This window comes from Myxocyprinus asiaticus, chromosome 15, assembly GCF_019703515.2.
Source record: "Myxocyprinus asiaticus isolate MX2 ecotype Aquarium Trade chromosome 15, UBuf_Myxa_2, whole genome shotgun sequence".
Taxonomy (NCBI): Eukaryota; Metazoa; Chordata; class Actinopteri; order Cypriniformes; family Catostomidae; genus Myxocyprinus; species Myxocyprinus asiaticus.
In genome coordinates, this window is record NC_059358.1 from 40402380 (window position 1) to 40422232 (window position 19853).

Here is a 19853-nt window from a genome sequence, read left to right on the forward strand (position 1 = left end):
ACAGGTTTTTGACAAATCATTTTTTTTTTTTTACACGGCTTTACTCTGCTGTTTGTGTGTGTGTGTGCGTGTGTACGTGCGAGAGAGGGAGAGAGAGATCTGTGAGTACAGGCACGTTTCAATGGAGAAATAATGCAAAAGCAACTAATGACGGATAAAAATAACCATGACGGAAACTTAACAACTCATATCCATCCGAGTGACAGATAATTTTAACCAGGATAACAATGGATGGGCTTAATCCTGGAACAGCGAACAAACATAGTGACCAATAAGGGGACAGCTTGCTCACATGTGACTTTTATTGACATAGTTTTGGTCCGTTTTGAAATGTTGAAATGCCTTGTGAAAGTGAACCGAACCAACAAGAAAATGCAACATTGTAACATTTTAGTCCCCGTTTCGGAACAAAGCAAACAGTCTACAGGTCTGAAAACACCCTAGACTTAGCAGTGGAGCTTTCTTATATCTGTAGGTACAAAAATACCTACAGATATAAACTAGGACTTGGCTAGTCAACTAGTCAGCGGGTAAATGTTTACCTTATGGGAATGACTCACTGTTACTACGTTAGATACATATAGTATCCCTGTATTGTATGGATTATGTTCTAATGATGGGATATTTTTTTCCCATTAGATTTTATGACATAAAATAGCTCTAATAACAAGAATAAAAAAAAAATTAAAATAGTAATAATAATTGGCATATGATACATTGAATGACAAATGTAAATGGTCTAAAAAAAAATGTTTTCTTAAAAATGATTAATTTCTCCTTGAATTAAAATTCTTTAAATAATTGATGTATTTATATACTTGGAGCTTCTACAAACTTAATGAATTAGTGCCATTCCATTGTAGAACAGAGCTGCCATACGGAGAGTATAGAGAGTTCCTATCTGTCACTCACTCGAAGTTGTGTCGATGTAGTGACACTAGATGTCACTCTTGGGAGCCCCAAACACCTCTGATCTTTGAAAAAAAAGCCAATGGGAATTGGCGAGTGGAATTTGCATGCCACTCCCCCGGACATACGGGTATAAAAGGAGCTGGTATGCAACCACTCATTCAGATTTTCTCTTCGGAGCCGAGCGGTTCTATTCATTGAGCTGAATTCTCTGTGATTCTCATTCACCCCCTCTGCTGGATTCTACGGCACATTTCAGCGGCTTCTCCCCCTCTGCACTGGTGCAGTGCAGAGAACGCCCCTGGGCGCTTCGGCAGAAATAACTAAAACAAAAAGTGTATATTCTAAAAGAGTATATTTTCTTCTAAAAGAGCTGCACACATGGAACGTCTTTTTAAAGATACCTTTCCGTTTGTGTGTTATTCTTGGTTGCGGTTGTTATCTCTCGGCTTCTGATGGCCACAATCGCTGTCTTACATGTCTGGGCGCTGCCCACGCAGAGACATCGTTTGTGGATGGGTCTTGTCCTCACTGTGAGAACATGACCATGGCAACGTTGCGGTCGCGGCTTGCCTTCGTGAATGAGCAAGCCACCCCAGTGGCTCCCCGCCTCAGTCCTTCTACCTATGGGTATGAGGCCACGGCGGTTAGCACTGGGGGCAATTTGGGGACCTCAATGGGAGCACCTCCACCTGGTATCCCCCCACGGACCTCCCATTCCTCAGCATGCTCGCTTGCCTCAGTCGGGCTCTCGGATGAGACCACCGGCTCATCTCAGGGTGAGTTCGACCTCTTATTCGGAGCCCAGGAAGACAATGAGCTCTCGAGCGCAGCATCGGTGAGCGGGCTCGTTCAGTCCGATGCGGAGGCTTCGCCTGGGCTTCCTCCCTCGGGTACGGTCGCCCAGTCGCAGGCCGAGTGGAACCCTCCACTCTCCCCTGAACCCTCGTGGCTCGACGATTGGTTCCTCGGCTCGGAGTGCCGCTCACGGCCGTGCCCAGCCCCGGTTCCATTCTTCCCGGAGGTGCATGAGGAGCTGACAAGATCGTGGAGGGCACCTTTCACGACCCGATCCCGATCATTCAGCTCCCCCGCCCTACCCTCGATGGTGGGGCGGCCAGGGGCTATTCGGGGATCCCCCAGATGGATAAGGCGCTTGCGGTGCACTTGTGCACGCAGAGTGCCACCACCTGGCGCGGGTGCCCGAAGCTCCCGTCCAGGGCCTGTAGGTTCACGTCATCTCTGATGGCTAAGGCCTACAGCACCACTGGATCAGGAACCAGGTAAGTGCTTCGATGTCCCTCGACTCAGCATGGCCACGGGGTTCAAGGCCCCTCGACGTGGTGCCTCAGGCTCCACCCCGCTGCGAGGCCCCACCCGCCGGTACGTCCAATGAGATTGTCCCCTTGGTCCCCCTCGCCCGGAGCTTGGACGTGTGGCTCACGCTTTCCAACCTGTCACGATGGCTGATCTGACTCGGCTATGCGATTCAGCTCACCAGGCATCCGCCCAGGTTCACCTCGGTGAAGGGCGAGAATGCCATGACCTTGTGCACAGAAATCACTACCCTTCTACAGAAGGGTGCGATAGAGCCTGTCCCTCCAGCCGAGATGAAGAAGGGGTTTTACAGCCCCTATTTCATCGTACTGAAGAAAGGCGGTGGGTTGCGGCCAATCTTGGATCTGCAAGGACTGAACCGGGCTTTGCACAGACTCCCGTTCAAGATGCTGACGTGACAACGCATTCTAGCGAGCGTCCGACATCAAGATTGGTTCACGGCAGTAGACCTGAAGGACGCGTACTTCCACGTCACGGTTTTACCTCGACACAGACCCTTCCTGCAGTTTGCTTTCGAGGGCCGGGCGTACCAGTACAAGGTCCTCCCCTTCAGTCTGTCCTTGTCCCCTTGTCGCAGAGGCAGCCCTTGCCCTGCAAAGAGAAGCTATCTCAACGACTGGCTAATCCTAGCTCACTCTCAGGATGTGTTGTGTGCGCACAGGGACATGGTGCTCACACACCTCAGCCGGCTGGGGCTTCGGGTCAACTGGGAAAAGAGCAAACTCTCCCCGGTTCAGAGTATCTCTATTCTCGGCTTGGAGTTTGACTCAGTCTCGATGACGGCGCGCCTCACGAACGAGCGTGCACAGTCAGTGCTGAACTGTCTGAAGGCATTCAGATGGAAGACAGCGGTCCCACTGAAACTTTTTCAGAGGCTCCTGGGGCATATGACATCCTCAGCGGTGGCCACACCGCTTGGGTTGATGCATATGAGACCACTTCAGCACTGACTCGAGTCCCGAGATGGGCATGGCACTGCGGGACACATCGCGTGGTCGTCACGCTGATCTGTCGCCGCCTCTTCAGCCCTTGGACCGACCTGACATTTCTACGGGCAGGGGTTCCCCTAGAACAGGTCTCCAGGCGTGTCGTGGTTATGACGGATGCCTCCAAGATGGGCTGGGGTGCCGTATGCAACAGGCATGCAGCTGCCGGCTCCTGGACTGGCCCGTGGCTGCATTGGCACATCAACTGCCTCGAGTTGTTGGCAGTACTGCTCGCCCTGCCGTTGATCCAGGGCAAGCATGTGTTGGTTCTGACAGACAACATGGCAATGGTGGCATACATCAACCGCCAAGGTGGCCAACGCTCCCATTGCATGTCACAACTCGCCCTCCTTCTCTTCCTCTGGAGTCAGCAGCACCTCAAGTCACTGCGAGCCACACACATCCCAGGCGACCTCAACACCGCAGCGGACGCTCGCTCCCCGGACAAGACTCGGTAAGACCATGTCATGTAATTCCACTCAAAATACTCCCCCCCCCACCTTCTCTGGGCAGGGTGTGGTCTCCGCGGTGTCTTCCCCTTGGGAGTGACACCCCCCCCGACTTAGACATTTATGGGCCCCCAGTCGGTTAACAAATTCCACTCTTTTTGGGGAGAAAAGAGAGGAAAAGAGGCCACGGCTAGGCTAGCCTGTCCCTATTTTTTGGGACTACGGTCCCGAAGGACCGTTCGACGGCCATAAGAGCATTGGGGGAGGTTACGTGATGGCCTGGTGCGCTGGCTACGAGTCACACAGCGGTCTGCCTGTCTCGCACTGCCAGTCCACGTAACACAGTTCAGCTAGTTGTGCCGTTTTGTATAGGGACCCCTAGTGTCACTACATTGACACAACATCGAGTTAGTGACAGATAGGGAATGTCCTGGTTACTTTCGAAAACTCCGTTCCCTGATGGAGGGAACGAGACATTGTGTCCCTCTTGCCACAACACTGAAATACCCACTGAAATGGCCTTGGCTCCTCAGCACAAAACCTGAATGAGTGGTTGCATCCCAGTTCCTGCATGCAAATTTTCAAAGATCAGAGGTGTTTGGGGCTCCCAAGAGTGACCCCTAGTGTAACTACATCAACACAATGTCTCGTTCCCTTCATCAGGGAATGGAGGTTACGAAAGTAACCAGGACGTTTTTTCTTTGTGGAAAGAAACATGCTGCTGTGATTTTTTATTTTTTTTTATTTTTATATTTTTTTATTTTATTTTTTTATGAAAAGACTCGCAGAAAAGGCCTCTATTATCTGGCAGATATCACTGAAATAGGTCTTGGACACAAAATCAAATGCCATGTATCTTAAAAACAGCATAATATTGGTTAATTTAAAGACTGATCTTTTAATTCCAACAATGCATTATGTTTTATTTTCAACAATGCATTATAGCTTTATCTGAAAAAAAAACATTAAAAAAAAAAACAATGTTGCCTTATGGCTACACTGTATCATACAGAGACAGGTCATTTGGGAGAAATCGTAACACTTAACAGGTAAGCAGTACAAATTGAAGTCTTGCCTTTGATTTAAAAGAGCCAATCACTTTTTTGATAAAGACATTGCATGTATGTTTACTCCATAATGTATGATGGACAGATGCATGCAAATGAACTGGACCAGCCTGAAAAATCAATTGGCTTTCAAACAACATAAGGGGGAGTAAATTATGACAGAATTTATTTTATTTATTTTTATTATTTATTTATTTTATTAATTGTGCCTTTAAAGGGACTTTGAGTCCCTTTAATTAGTAAATTAATAAATGTGAATTAATGATTTTTTTTTCTCTACCCTTTTTTCTCCCCAATTTGGAATGCCCAATTCCCAATGCACTCTAAGTCCTCGTGTTGGTGTAGTGACTTGCCTCAATCTGGGTGGCAGAGGATGCATCTCAGTTGCCTCCGCGTCTGAGACCGTCAATCCGCGCATTTTATCACGTGGCTTGTTGAGCACGCTACCGTGGAGACAGCACATGTGGAGGCTTCATGCTGTTCTCTGCGGCATCCAAACACAACTCACCACACACCCTACCGAGAGTGAACCACATTATAGCGACCACGAAGAGGTTACCCCATGTGACTCTACCCTCCCTTGCAACCAGGCCAATTTGGTTGCTTAGGAGACCTGGCTGGAGTCACTTAGCATGCCCTGGATTCAAACTCGCGACTCCAGGGGTGGTAGTCAGAGTCTTTACTCGCTAAGCTACCCAGGCCCCCTGAATTAATGAATATTAATTTCAGTGCTCAATGGTATTTTAGTCCTGACTTTAATACCCATCTGAAGCCCAGACCTCACCTTTCATTCATTAATTCATTTATGCATTGATCTGTTTGCTTAAACTCTGACTGAATGGATGAGCTAATGAATGATCGAACGCAAGCAGACTCGTCAACTAGTCGGTGGGTTGATGTTGACCTAATGTATTTTACTGTGGCAAGTCCAGGGCTGTGTGTAAATGGAGAGATTGTCTACACAGCTGAGATTATGTGGGAGAGAAACAGAATTGTGCATATCTATTGCCAGATTCATGTTACTTTGCCTTGTCATAAACTGTGCAAAAACAGTCATATCCCACTTGCATATAGTTTCTGTTTACATGATTAGATTCAGTGCAGTTCACAAGAATTTTGACTTGTTGCAAAGTACTCAGGGTTCACTTTATATTCACACTTGCATAATTACAAAAATACAGCATTTGTCCATTACAGGATATTGTGCAAAACTAATTTCACACAAATACACTGGTAAGTAGTTTGAGACCAAATTAATTGTTCTCATTCTGTCGCCATGTATACAACAAGCGAACCGAAGTCATGCGATCAACACTCATACGCTTACATACTGACACAATGTCCTCATCAAGAGGGCTACCGGCCCAGAGTCTCTGCTAAACTACTCAGAACTCATTCAGTTTAACTGTACTTCTGATTGTATTAAACACACTGTGCGAAACGATGTTCGATACTTTCTCATGATCTTCCATATCGTTTTACACAAGGAGTCTCATTTGTTGGCCCTTATAATAATGGCCACATTGAATAACATATGTCATGACAAAGTCAAAAAAAGAGAGATTTCTAATTGTAGCCAAGGGAACTATGGTTGTTATGTTGTCATGGTTTCCACCTCTACCGTACCGGAGTAAAACTTTTTTACAGTATGTGTGAGTTATTCATGTTTTTGTCTTAGTACCGCCCAGGCCACCTGTCTGTCTGATGAGCCCAGCGCCATACAAGAGTACAAATACCCAGAGAAACTTCCTGGAGAGCTGTATGATGCCGACACCCAGTGCAAGTGGCAGTTTGGAGAGAAAGCCAAACTATGCACTCTGGACTTCAAGAAGGCAAGACTTTTATATTTCATATTGTTATTTATGAAACCCGCAGAAAAAAATAGCATATGCTGCCTTCAAGTCGAAATGACTGAATTTACTAGTCAAACGTACATAAACGCCATTATTAGCCTGAACTTTCTAAGATAGGAGTTTGACGATAGAAGAATCTTAGCACAAGAAAATTGGTATCAATCATTGTTGTCATTGTGAATCTTAACTGTATAGTTACATTTGTGAATTTCTATGCTGGTATAAGCTTATCTACTGTAGGTTTGTGCTGGTTTGTGTAGGTTCGACTGGTGGACCAATATAGGCATGCTGTTTACCAAACTTAACTAATGAGACTGGACAACCAGTTGACCAAGACAGCTGTTCACTGCATAAGTTAGTTAAGAGCCCTGGTTGAAATACCAGCATCCAGAACACAACATTAAACTAGTGACCCGTTTTGCAAGTCTTTCCAAAGGAACAGGAGACAAATACATTTTAAGATGTCTGAGGTGTTCTGGTAAACGTACTGTATCTTTTCAAACTGATAAAAATCAATTTGTGTGGTTCTTATTGTAGTGTTTAAGGTCTTGATTTGGAAAGAGGAACCCACTCCAAGATCAGTGGAAGAGCAGGATAAAGCATGACAGTGTGATTGAGAGTTATATCTTACCTGAGGGCAGCTTTCCAGAATGAACTAGAAAAAGTGCTTACTGGACCTTTACTGAGGCCTTTAAGAGATCACCTCTTAGAGCAGCACCAATTTTTTGCAATTTTAGAATGTATGTGAATCCACCCTTCTTTTTTTTTTTTAAGTCAACATGAAATCAAAATTGTCCCTATTTGCTTTCTTAATACACATTCATACTCATATTGTGAATCGCTGAATCCCATACAATGGCAGTTGATAGTGACTAAGCTTAAAAAAGCACCCCAAAGTGTCAGAAAAGGTTCTTGTGTCATGACGTCATGATGGTTGGTTACAATATGCACAAGAACCAATGAGGTTTGATGTTTTTGATGTGTCTGCATATTTGATTCAGGCTCTGAATATAACAGATGTTGATGAATAATGATTTATATTTCAGTCTGCTTCTCATACAAATTAATCATATGTCTTCAGAAGACTTTAAATATGATGCATGAGACACATGAAATACTTTTATGACACTTTTGGATGCTTTTTTTAAGCTTTAAATGCTCTATCCACTGTCACTGTATGGAATTCAGCAATTGCAACATTCTTTAAAATATATCATATTGGTTTGGAATGACATGATGGTGAGTAAAAAATGTGACACATTTTATTTCTGGTTGAACTACTCCTTTAATCTTATGGTTTTGTTCACACAGTGCTTGAATACTGAACTCTTTTGGCAATGTTTCAACCTCTTATGGTTGACACATTTTGCCAGAACAGCAAATTGCCAGAAATTATTTTCTGGCATTTCGAGAACGGGTCCTGTTCGCACGACCTCTAAACAGAAAAAATGCTGTTAAATTTATGGACTAGGCTGTATGTGTGAAAGCACCTGCTGTCCGATTGCTCATGACATCACTGCTTACTCAGAGTGTGAGGGAGAATGTTATCAGTTTCTCAGCATAAATATGTTTAAAGCAGATCTAAACACCTTCAATGATGCCAAAATTCAGGCCCTACTGAACTCTAGAGATTTTCATATCATTCTTCTCTGCCTTGTCTCTACATCTAAATTTAGAGTCTCCCATAGAGAAATCTGATAGAGTGCTGCACAGGCAGTTTTCTCTCAACACTCTTCAGGCCAGCGCAGTCTCGTGAAGCAAAGGCAGAGCTAAATATACTCTGGAGGGATGCCAGTGCGAACCTCTGTTTGCTGAGCTCCTATTGTGCTGATCTCAACTAAATCAGAGTAATGACACAGTGAAATCGGAAGCAGTATGTTGACTTTTCTTTAGCTGAAATCGGTCTATGCTTACTGAAATTCAAAACACTGCCTCCAGTGGCCAAAGCGGTAAGTGTTGTTGGGTGTATGGGCACGTGTGAGCTCCATTTTCTGTGTATAATGTCCATGTGTGGGCACCAAAAGCCAGTTGTGAAGCGAGTTGTTTTCAGCTGTACAGGCTGTAATACAGTGAGGAGGAATGTATGTTTTATAAATTTTCCCCCAACCCAAACCTAAACCTAACCATCAGTGGAGTAAAAATGTAATGTTAGAGGGAAAAATGCAACCTCCGAATTACGCTTGTCACTGATTATGTGAATGCAGTTACTTCCTAGTTTTAATGCAGGATCCTAACCCGGGTCTCACATGCTGCTGACGCAGCACACTTCCGGTCGCTTCACAAGGGAATATAAACAAGCTGGAGCCAATGCAAAAAATGTCTGTTAGGTTATGCCGCTTGTCAGTGACTTGGCATAATGTGGCCGATCTTAGGCTACAGAATCTCTCAGGGGAAAAAAAAACAACAAAAACGAAAACAAAAAAACATGCAGACTTACGGTGTGATCATGTTGACTAACTGTTTGTCTGCAGTCTAGTGCAGTGGGCAAAAATACATCTGACTGGCAAGAATGTAGATGATGATTATGGGTATGGTAAGTGCTAATTATACAGAATTATATATTATATGGTTAAGATTTATAATGATAGAGAAGGACATAATTGGAATTGCATTTTATTATTTATACGTTCTAATGTGAATTGTGTTTGCTTACTTAATTTAATGCTAATCGATACTTCACATTTGTGGTCAAATAGAAAGGCAATGGAATTTCTGTATCTTGCACAAAGTACAGAATTTTCTTGTTCATGTTTACCTGGCCGATACGACAGTAGTCTTGGACTTTCTTATTTGTGTTGATGCAGGATCACACAAAGGCAAAAGATTTTGGTTGCTGATGCCTTTATAAAATATCTAATTTGCAGATGTATTTGTCACCCCCGATAAATTTATTCCACAATGGAAAATGTTTTTAAGAGAATTAAAAATTGAATTAGATAAAATATAATATAAAATTATAATTGGTATAATATTATGTAATCTACTTTAAAATAATGAAATGTTTGTGATTCCTGTGTTACTTACAAAACCAAAAAAGTTATTTTGTCAGAATATGCTACCACTTTTGAATGGCAATCAATGGAGAAATATGCTTTTTTTTTTTTACTTGCAAAAGAGTGTAGTTTTCTACTAGCAAGAGATAACTGAATATAACTGAAACTTACCAGCCAAACTCCTAACCCTACACTTTTATCCAAAACAACGTACACTTATCACAGGGTCAGATCCGCTGGAGTAACCTTATGTGTTCTAGATGTTATCAGGAAAATTTCTGGGTGTTTAATCTTGCAACAGTGGTAAAATTAAACATTTTCGTATAGCAGAATGTCAGATTTCTTGTTTATACTGTACATTGCTTACTGTACATTAAATATATTGTCACCTCACACTTCCCCTGAAAAAAACAGAATTATGGCATTTGCTATGCAGCTATTAACCTTTCTACATGACTAGACATTGTTTGTTTGTCATTTTTTTCCAATGTCAGGACTGAAGAGGTTAAAAGTTGGCGCCTATTTATTCAGTGGAGTTTTTACCAGTGGATTTCAAAAGCTTTTCTGCACACTCAGGATATCAGCTGAGTGGTGAATACAAGACAAATGGAAATAATTCTAGATGTTCTGTATGCTCAACTGTTCTGTCACCTGGAGGTCCCACTGGTTTCACTATAAATTATCATCTCCATAGTCTACTTGGCAGACAGAGCTCTGATAGGACTGATGCAGCAGTATAGAATACTCAGCAGGGAAACAGGCGATGTATTCGTGGAGGTCTCACTTTAACAGACAGCTGCAAAACTTGTGCTGGGATTTGGACCGTGATCATACTGGCAAACTGCCTCCTTTTCCTCCCATCTGTGCTCCTATTGTCAAAATATGATACAATAATCCAGATGTGATTAATACAGACACATAAAGCAAGCAGCCGTTTCATTGAGAAATAGTGATTGAAATGAGCTTTGTGTTGGAGATATAGAGGGTTGTTCTTAAAAGACTGTAAAACATTTTTAGGTTGTCTGAGGAATTTGGTTTCATAAATCATTCTTTGCAGTAGTTTGTCTTTCTACATTTACCTTAAGATTATCTTGCATCTATTTTAAAACATTTATCACATGTTCTGGAATAAAGACCTGATCATGGCCTTGATCAAGTGTTCAAATGGATGTTTGTATAATGTGTGATGGTGTGGGGTTTTGATATTATGTGTGATGGTAATCACATTTCTCAATTTTTGTAAAAAAAAAAAAAAAAAAAACAATTGGTAAACCTTGCTTGCACAAAAAAGTTAGCTACAAATCATATAACTTTGAATTTATCAAAAGAAAAGAAAATGTACCTGTGTCTGTCACTTGTATTGGGGACAGTGATTCTTTGATGTAAAATACGACCAATTGTACACATAAATACAAAATGAATTAAAACATGATTTTTAAAAAGTTCTTAGGGAAAAGTAGAATCTTCCAGTTTTTAAAACATTTAATAAATGTATTGTAGGTTGGAATTGAGAACAAGCTCAAAACAGAAAAAAATTCAGGACATTTATTATTTAGATGCTTAAAAATGAGGAAAAGGTCATTAAGTATACACAAAAGAATAAAAGCAATTATATTCTGTATTTTAAAACTAGAATGATTGTTTTCTTAATCATTTTTCATCTTTAAAATAATTTTATGGGAAAGAAAAGTTCCCTTAATTAAAGGATTACCCATATACAGAATGCTTGCTGCTGGTAATTGTTAAAAGATGTGACATTTAAAGCTAAACAAGCAAACAAAAACAAAAAAATCCCAGACTTGTCACTATTATTTCCAGAGAGCATAAGACAAAAATAGTGTTTCATTATTTAACTAGAACAATCTTTTGAACGGTCATACTGTAAAACATGTGAAGAACATCTGTTATTTGTTGTAGTAAATCTGTCGTTTGTTGTAGCCCTTCATTTGTTCAATGTATCAATTGCACTTGGCTGATTTCTGCTGGCTAATCTTCTGTCATAAGGACAGGTTCTTAAATAGATCCAAATCAACACCTCTATCTGATATTTGTCTACAGGACATCTGCAAAGCCCTGTGGTGCCACCGGATCGGAAGAAAATGTGAGACTAAGTTCATGCCAGCCGCCGAGGGTTCCACCTGTGGTCCAGAGATGGTAAGGCAATGCCACAAGTCACATTGTTGGCTCCTGAAGTCGTCTCACCTTAAAAAAGCAACAAGAACCCTTCTTTATACTCTACCCTTTCAGCTCAAGTGGCACAAAAGCCAAATGGAATGCTGCCTGCAGTACATTTATCCCAATGAATAAGTTTAATCATTAATATCCTCTCACGATTATTCAGCTCGTGACATTAAACCCAGAGGGGAGACAAGTTTTTTTTTTTTTTTTCAAAAGGATTTTAACAGATGTCTAGTGTCTTGAACAAGTGTTTCCAGGGACTGAGAGGGCAGTGTAAATGCCAGCAGAGTGAAAGAATGAAGCTTTTATGCATAGAGTCAGGAAAACACATTTAACTGACAGTGACGTTCACAATAGAAGCCATGTAATTTCTGGAACCTTGCTGGAAGTCAACATGAAATCAAAATTTAACCTTTACATTCATAAAGGGTGGGATATACTGAAGGCCTTGTCCCTTTTTTTAATAGCCAATAGGATTTAGTTATGTTTCAACCATGGAGATTATTCTTGCTTGTCAGTTACAGGTGGTATTAGAGGGAGGGACATTCTCAGACAAGAGAGCATTTGATTAGAAAAAAATAAATAGAAAATCTATGTAATGCAAGAGTCGGTTTGCAAACGGTTTCACGTTGACTTTAACAGTGCAAAATGGGAATTTAATGTGACTGGATCCATAAACTGCTTAACGCTGGCGCATTAAATTCTAAGAACATTAGCTTGAGTGACATTTGCACTGATATCATATCTGTATGTTTTTTGGGTTTTTTTTGTTGCAGTGGTGTCGTCGTGGTCAGTGTGTAAAGCAAGGTGATGAAGGTCCGAAGCTGGTGCATGGTCAGTGGTCATCCTGGTCCGGGTGGTCCAGCTGCTCTAGAAGCTGTGAGAGTGGAGTGACCTACAGAGAGAGACACTGCAACAACCCGAGGTACATTCCAAGCTCAGAGAGAGAGCATGAGGTGTGTAGAGCAGGGGTGTCAAACGTGCGGCGCACGGGACAATTGACTCCAATCTGGATATCGGGATGATTTGTGAAAAAAAAAATGCTTAAAAACATTCACTTTGATTTAGCCTATTTCATCGACATTATCTTTTTTTAGCTACTGCAGGGCAGATTAACATTTAAATTTGCGGTATTCCATGGATGTTATGACTTGCATCATATCTGGAATTTCTTTTAATTATGCACGACACGACATCGCAAGTCTTTGCTCTCTGTCACGCCAAAATAAATCAAGAAAGGTTTTGTGTACAAAATTCATTAAACTTAATTCAGTCTTTAAACTTATTGTTTAAATGATAACATTAAGTTCAGATACACCGTTTTTTAAAATAACTTTAATACATGCTTTATATGTATATATAAATACAGAATGTAACATAGTATACATACTGTATATACATGTATTAACAGTTCAGCCTGCATACAGTGACGCTTAATCCAATCTGACCCTCGACCTAAAATGAGTTTGACATCCCTGGTGTAGAGCATGATTGAAATAAAGTGCACTAAGAGGGTTTACAGTAAAGGCCATTTCACACCAAGGCATTTCAGTCCTTTCTCTGATCTGACCCTTAAAAATTATTATTTAAATTAATAAATAATTGTATTTAATTTGTATATACTATATATAAGCCAGTTACATTTTGTTACCACATGAAGTATATTTTTCAGTTTTTTTGACAAAAATATTTTTTATAGTGCACTCTAAGTGTTCTTGTGAAGACAAGCTTGAAATATTGTTTGAAATATTGTACTGCAGTGATTTGCCATTTATTTATTTATTTATTTACATACTTACTTTTTTAGGTTTATTGTTTTATACCAAACAATTAATTTAGGTATCTGAAATGTTTTTAATATTATTTTTTAGGTTACAAACTGGTAATTACAAGGGTGTTATGCTATAAATGTGGTTTATGAGGACATTTCTAGAGTCCCCATAATTCAAATCTCTTAAAAAACATACTAAGCGATGTTTTTTTGTTTTGTTTTTGTTTCTTTTTGAAAATGTAAAAATGCATAAAGTTTTCTGTGAGGGTTAGGTTTAGGGGTCAGGTTAGGGTTAGGGGATAGAATCTATAGTTTATACAGTATAAAAATCATTATGTCTATGGAGAGTCCTCATAAGGATAGCTGCACCAACATGTGTGTGTGTGTGTATGCGTGTGTGTGTGTGTGTGTGTGCGTGCGTGTGTGCGTGCGTGCATGCATGCGAGCATGTGTGTTTATTAGAGCCCGACCGAAATGTGATTTTTGAGACTGATACTGATTTTAGAGGGGTAAAATTCACCAATTACAGATATGGTGGCCGATATAGTAAATATTTGAGCTGACCTTTTCAATGTGGATTGTTCACCAATTTTGCACCAATATGACTGTGCAAAGGTACTCAGGATGCTGCTTTCTTAAACAAATATTTTTATCAAAGAATATTTTACATTATTATTATACATTGTCATCAAATTCTATAAATGAACACTGAGAAAATAAAGAATAAATACAAATACAATAAATAGCTAAATAAACATCAGTACTGTTTAGTATCAGTCAGTTGCTGACCATTAAAATAAAGAATAAATTCAAATTAAATAAATAGCTAAATAAACATCAGTAGTACTGTTTAGTATCAGTCAAATGCTGACTATTTTAATACTGCCAGTCACTTAGGGGCAGGTTGTAAATGAAGAAGCATTTACACCTCCCGAGTCAAGTGGTGTTACACCGTATTCTGCTATACAAGTTCAGGGGAAACTTTCAATGGTGGAAAACCAGACTTTTAAATATTACATTTTATAAATGCAGTGACTGGAATTGTTCGGTTGAAGGGGGTACCAAACTGTGAATCCTGAACAAAACAGTTTGGTGAATACATGTTTACACATTAGCTTCCACTCAGCTGACAAGCAATGAAAGTAGCTACGTGGTTAGCTAGTTAGCTATAAGTTCATTGTCACAGAGAGTAGAAGATGGACCAGCATTGTGTCTTACCAACTAGGTAACAAAATAGCGTGAAATCAACACTCAACAGACACAATCCACCACCGCACTGTTGTCTGCTGAGCTGCAAAAAGATGCTCTGATGTTTACCTTTCAATCTGCTACATTACTGACTGCACTGACAAACTATAGCTGGCTAACATAGCAAACAGATGTGATAAACAGCTGTGACATGTTTGTCAGGGACAGGGTTAACATTATATTAGTTATACTAAAAAGGGAAAATGATGGGGTCATTGTTTATTAACTTTCCCGTATGTATTTCACAAACTAGTTAGCAACTTACCGAGAAGACACCACTTAACTCTGCACAGCTTAACTCCACACAGTCAGCAGAACCGCCGTAAGCTCAGCTCTGTAAACAATGGAGTCGGAGCGCGCTCTGCTGGACAAACTATGTAATGACACCAATTCTAAAGCATTGTTTTCTGCATTATATGTTCTGAAAAAAGTTTTCATATCTGCACATATAGGTAAACATATACGCCGATACTGATATATCGGTTGGGTACTAGTGTTTATTGTATCTATTGGCTTTATATTGGCCATCTGCAATGCTTCTCTCTAGATATCGGCATCAGCCATTGAAAAACACGTCTCAGCAACAACTTTCATTTAATGTAGTGAAAATAGATTTGGTTTGAACAATTCTTATGATAGGAAATATTATACTATAGTCATTTCAACCTCAAACGCACGTCTCCAACCACAGCACTTTTCTGAAGACTTGATATGACTTTTGTGACATGCTGTACAACATATACACTCGGTTATTCTATCAAGGCTGGGATTCTGCGTTGACTTGTGTTTTTTTATTGTGACCTAAAGATGTTGTCTGTCCCCGAATACTATCCCTATCTCTACCCCTAAACCTAACCCTTACAAAAGCCCTTTGGCATTTTTGATATTTTCATTAGTTAGTTTGTTTAAGCTGTTTTCTTATGGGGACACCATGTAGGTGATTTCAGGTTTTACCATCCATGTGGTCACATGTGGTCATTTGGTAAATTTTGTACTATATATATATATATACATATATATATATGTGTGTGTGTGTGTGTGTGTGTGTGTGTGTATAATGTATAATTAAAATGTGTAATCTTCTCCTTGTCTGTATTTTCTCATAGGCCAATGTATGGTGGCAGGTTTTGCGAGGGCTCGTCCCGCTCTTATAAACTGTGTAACACTGATGACTGTCCTCACAACACTGTAGACTTCAGGGCTGTCCAGTGTGCTGAGTTCAACAGCAAGCCCTTTCGTGAATGGTACTACAAGTGGAAGCCCTACACACGAGTGGACGGTAGGTCATTTCATGCATGGGTATTTCATTCAGTAAAAGCAAATCTAGTTTATACTTTTAGATTGATGTGAAATATATACAGTGCCTTCATATAATACTCACCTACTTGAATTTTTCTCATTTTATTTCTGTTACTCCTTTAGATTGTAACACAAAAAAATAAAAATAAAATACTCCTTCCATAACAATAAATTCGACACATTTACGCATAACAAATATTTTTTAAGAACGCAAATTTCTCTGGAATGAAAGACCATTTTCAGATCTTTAGAAGAGCACAGTACAGCAGTGATTCATCTTGTGGAATTTCTATTTTTCAACACAAAGTCTCTTTAGCTCTGATGAATTAGATGGAGAAAGTCTGTAGGGGCAGTTTTTTTAGGTTGTACATTAGAGTTTTTTAATTGAATTCAACTTTGGCATCTGACTGGGATATTCCAGAATACTAACTTACTATGTTTTTTAGATGTTTATAATGATTGATTATGATAGATACGATGCGATCGCGAATGCACTTATATGCCATATTTTCCTGCAATTCAAGATGGGATTCTGAGTGTGTATCGTCATAGATGCATACAAAAGGAGGAGCATAAAAGGTTCTTAAAACCTAGCCCTTCCACTCTCCCAGCCCCGGAAGTGGTTGTGATGGACGGAATGGGAGAAGGCTCGAGTGGACTGACTAGTTTGTATATTCTTTGATGTCAGAAAACATGGCTGCAGCGCTGCATCTAAACAGTGCGCTCAGATGGTAACGGCTTTATACTGTTATTTAGTGATTATTTTAAAGTTTGTAACGTAAAAATAAAGATATTGTGATGTTGAAAAGATTATTTGAGTAGCTGGTTCATTATGACAACCGCTTCAGTCATTATGACAACTGATTTTGCTGGTAAACAGCAGCATGACTGCAGATCACACCGGTTTGATCTTACCCGTCTGAGCCCAGCGTAGTGTAATCACACCGGTTTGATCGTACGTGCGAAAGGGTTAATAGTTTTACCAAATGCTTTGGGTCATTTTTTGCTGGAAACATCTTCAAGATGGTGAGATGCAACAAGCTTCTAGCAACAAATAATTTGTTCTGTCCTCACTGAAGACAAAATAACTTAGAAAACGACAATCACAGTCAATTAGAAAATATTGCATGTTTAATATACTACTATGTGGCGTTTGTACAGTTACATTTCACTGTTGTCTGAGCTACTGAACAATTTCTTATTAAGGATTTTTCTGTATTTTGCTCCATCCATGTTGCCCTTGATGGCTACATCCCTCAGTGATGTTGCTACTTCCATTTTCCTTTTTCAACATCCTTATTGGTTGTGCAACCACATTTCTATCAACCAATCAGATTTAAGATTAGGTTTTGGGTTAGCCTGTGGTTGGGGCTTCAGCAACAGTCGTATAAAACCAATAATTTCCCACTGATTTAAGGGTAGTAAAACATTGCTATCAGTCCAAGAGTTCAACCTCAGCTTTATTAGTCCACAAAATCCTCCAAAAGTTTTCAGGTTGTCACAATGACTTCTTTCAAACTCCACACAATAAATGAATGAATTAATGATGGCCCTTCTCAGAATTGGGTTCCTTCTAGTTACTTCCTTAGTGGCCTCTTTGGAAAAATGGCCTGATCTTAGTTGTGCCATGTTGTTTCCATTTTGTTGCAACAGACATGGTGCTTCAAGGAAAAGTGCTTTCAGTATTTGCTTTCTAGTTCAAAGCTTTGCCAATCTTTTTATACCCCTCTTTTTTACTTGCAGCAACTTCAACTCAAAGTTCCCAAGTTCCTTGGAACTCCTTGGTCTTGATGACAGCAGGACTGATCTGATCTGTCGACGCACCGCTCAAAATTTATTTTCTTTGAGCGGACCGTCAACAGACTTTGCTTACATATTTGCAACTATATTTGTAACTATATTACATACTTGCAATTATATTTGTGACCTGCTCCATTATATTGAACCGCTTTGTCCCAGAAACATATTTTGAGTTTTATGCACTAAAGTAAAATGAAAAGCATTTAAAAAATGGCAGAGGCCATTTAATACAAATAGCAAATATTTGCACTTAGGACAAATAGTGATAAATGCTATTTACATTAAGTGTAAAGAGCGACCATAAGCATCTTCTTTGCACAAAGTGCAAATAGTGTTAGATGGCAAATAGTGGCAGATACTATTTACATTTAAATACTTACATACAGAATAGGGGCATCACTGCAGTGTTTATTTAGAGTTCCACAAACACCCTACACCTACTCCTAAACCTAACGATAACCATACCTTACAAAAATTAACCATGGTTTTACTACAGTAACCATTTTATACATTTTTAGTTATTATTACATGTAGTATTAGAGTGAAGACAGGAAACAGGATGGGAAAAAGTGGGACAAAAGGCAAAATCGAACCCAGGTCCTCCGCACATAAAGAGCACATACACACAGTCATTACACCCCAAGTCACTGCAGCTACACTTGATGGTACAGTTTGTCTTCAATATCTGTTTCCACCAGACTATTTGAGTGCAAATAGCTGCACTGTGTGGCAGGTACTATTTACATCTAGTGCAAATAGTCATTCCGTTAAATTATTATATCAGCAAATATTTATATGACAATATCTCAACAGTGGTTTGAAGTTTTAACATAATAATTACATGGAAAGAAATATGGCACTTGTATAAAATTCAAAATGTGATTCTGGATCAAAGTGACTCAAAATTATGGAGAAGATCACTTTAATTTGATACTCAGTTAAAATCCACAGAAAGTCACTGATTGAGCTCAGAGTATGGCAGTAAATTATGTGTTAGTAGAACTATGCCTGATTTATCCTGTGTTGTTTTTGCAGATCAGGATGTGTGTAAGCTCTACTGCTTCGCTGAAGGATATGACTTCTATTTTGCCCTCTCCAGTAAAGTCAGGGATGGGACACTCTGCACACAGGACAGCTCTAATGTCTGCATTGATGGCACTTGTGAGGTGAGATACACATTACACATACCCCCTGGCTACACAATTTTATATCATGACACAATACAAATACCATATAACCTGGGGGTTTTCAGTTTGTCATTGTAGTTACTGTAAGGCACAAAACATTCTCTAAGCAAGTTTGTAAAAGCAAATGTTTCTAGCTGCACACATTTAAATTTCTCTTAATAATTCTTAACGCAAGTATGCAATGCATTCTCAGTATCACGCACTTGCAAAATGTTGGCCAAGTATTCACATCTGCAGAGACTGTTGATTCCTAAAGCTAGAAACAAACTTTACACAAACAAAGATGCATACTTTAGGCAAAATACAGATACACTCTAGAATAAATGATTAGTTACTTGCAAGTAACTGAGTAATGTGATGAATATCCCTCATAAGCAGCAGAACTTGCAGCAAAAAATGTGGTGAATACAAAATATTCTTTACAGATACAGTACATGATGTGTTCTCTACTGAGGGGCTTCTACAGAGTTGTAATCCATGACTACATATAATAAAAGTGTCTCTCAGCACTGGTTTAGCTGCCGCTGGGTTTTTCTTTGGTAATGGTCTACTGACACAGTTTCTATGTTATCATCAGAGCCACAGGTTTACAAGCTTTTGAAGGGAGCGCACTCTATAGCATGCTGTGAATTCTCACAGTAGTTGGTTTTATGGTTTTTACTGCCATGGAAATCCCCGTTGAGAGGCAGAGAAGCCAAATGTCTTTCATTTCAATGTTTCCACTCAGAGACGCTGTAAGAAAGGACCAATCAGAACGCAGCTTTTGCTTCAGAGT

The 19853-nt window shown here is 39.9% G+C and overlaps 1 protein-coding gene across 1 annotated transcript in view; it reads left to right on the top strand.

Moving 5' to 3' along the window:
• LOC127452613 (A disintegrin and metalloproteinase with thrombospondin motifs 16-like) overlaps window positions 1-19853 on the top strand; it is a 100289-nt gene that overhangs the window by 35136 nt on the left and 45300 nt on the right. Inside the window, exons 10-14 of the mRNA XM_051718224.1 lie at window positions 6428-6581; window positions 11654-11749; window positions 12550-12698; window positions 15899-16071; window positions 18927-19057. Of these exons, the coding sequence (XP_051574184.1) occupies window positions 6428-6581; window positions 11654-11749; window positions 12550-12698; window positions 15899-16071; window positions 18927-19057 (703 nt within the window). The remainder of the gene's footprint in view (window positions 1-6427; window positions 6582-11653; window positions 11750-12549; window positions 12699-15898; window positions 16072-18926; window positions 19058-19853) is intronic.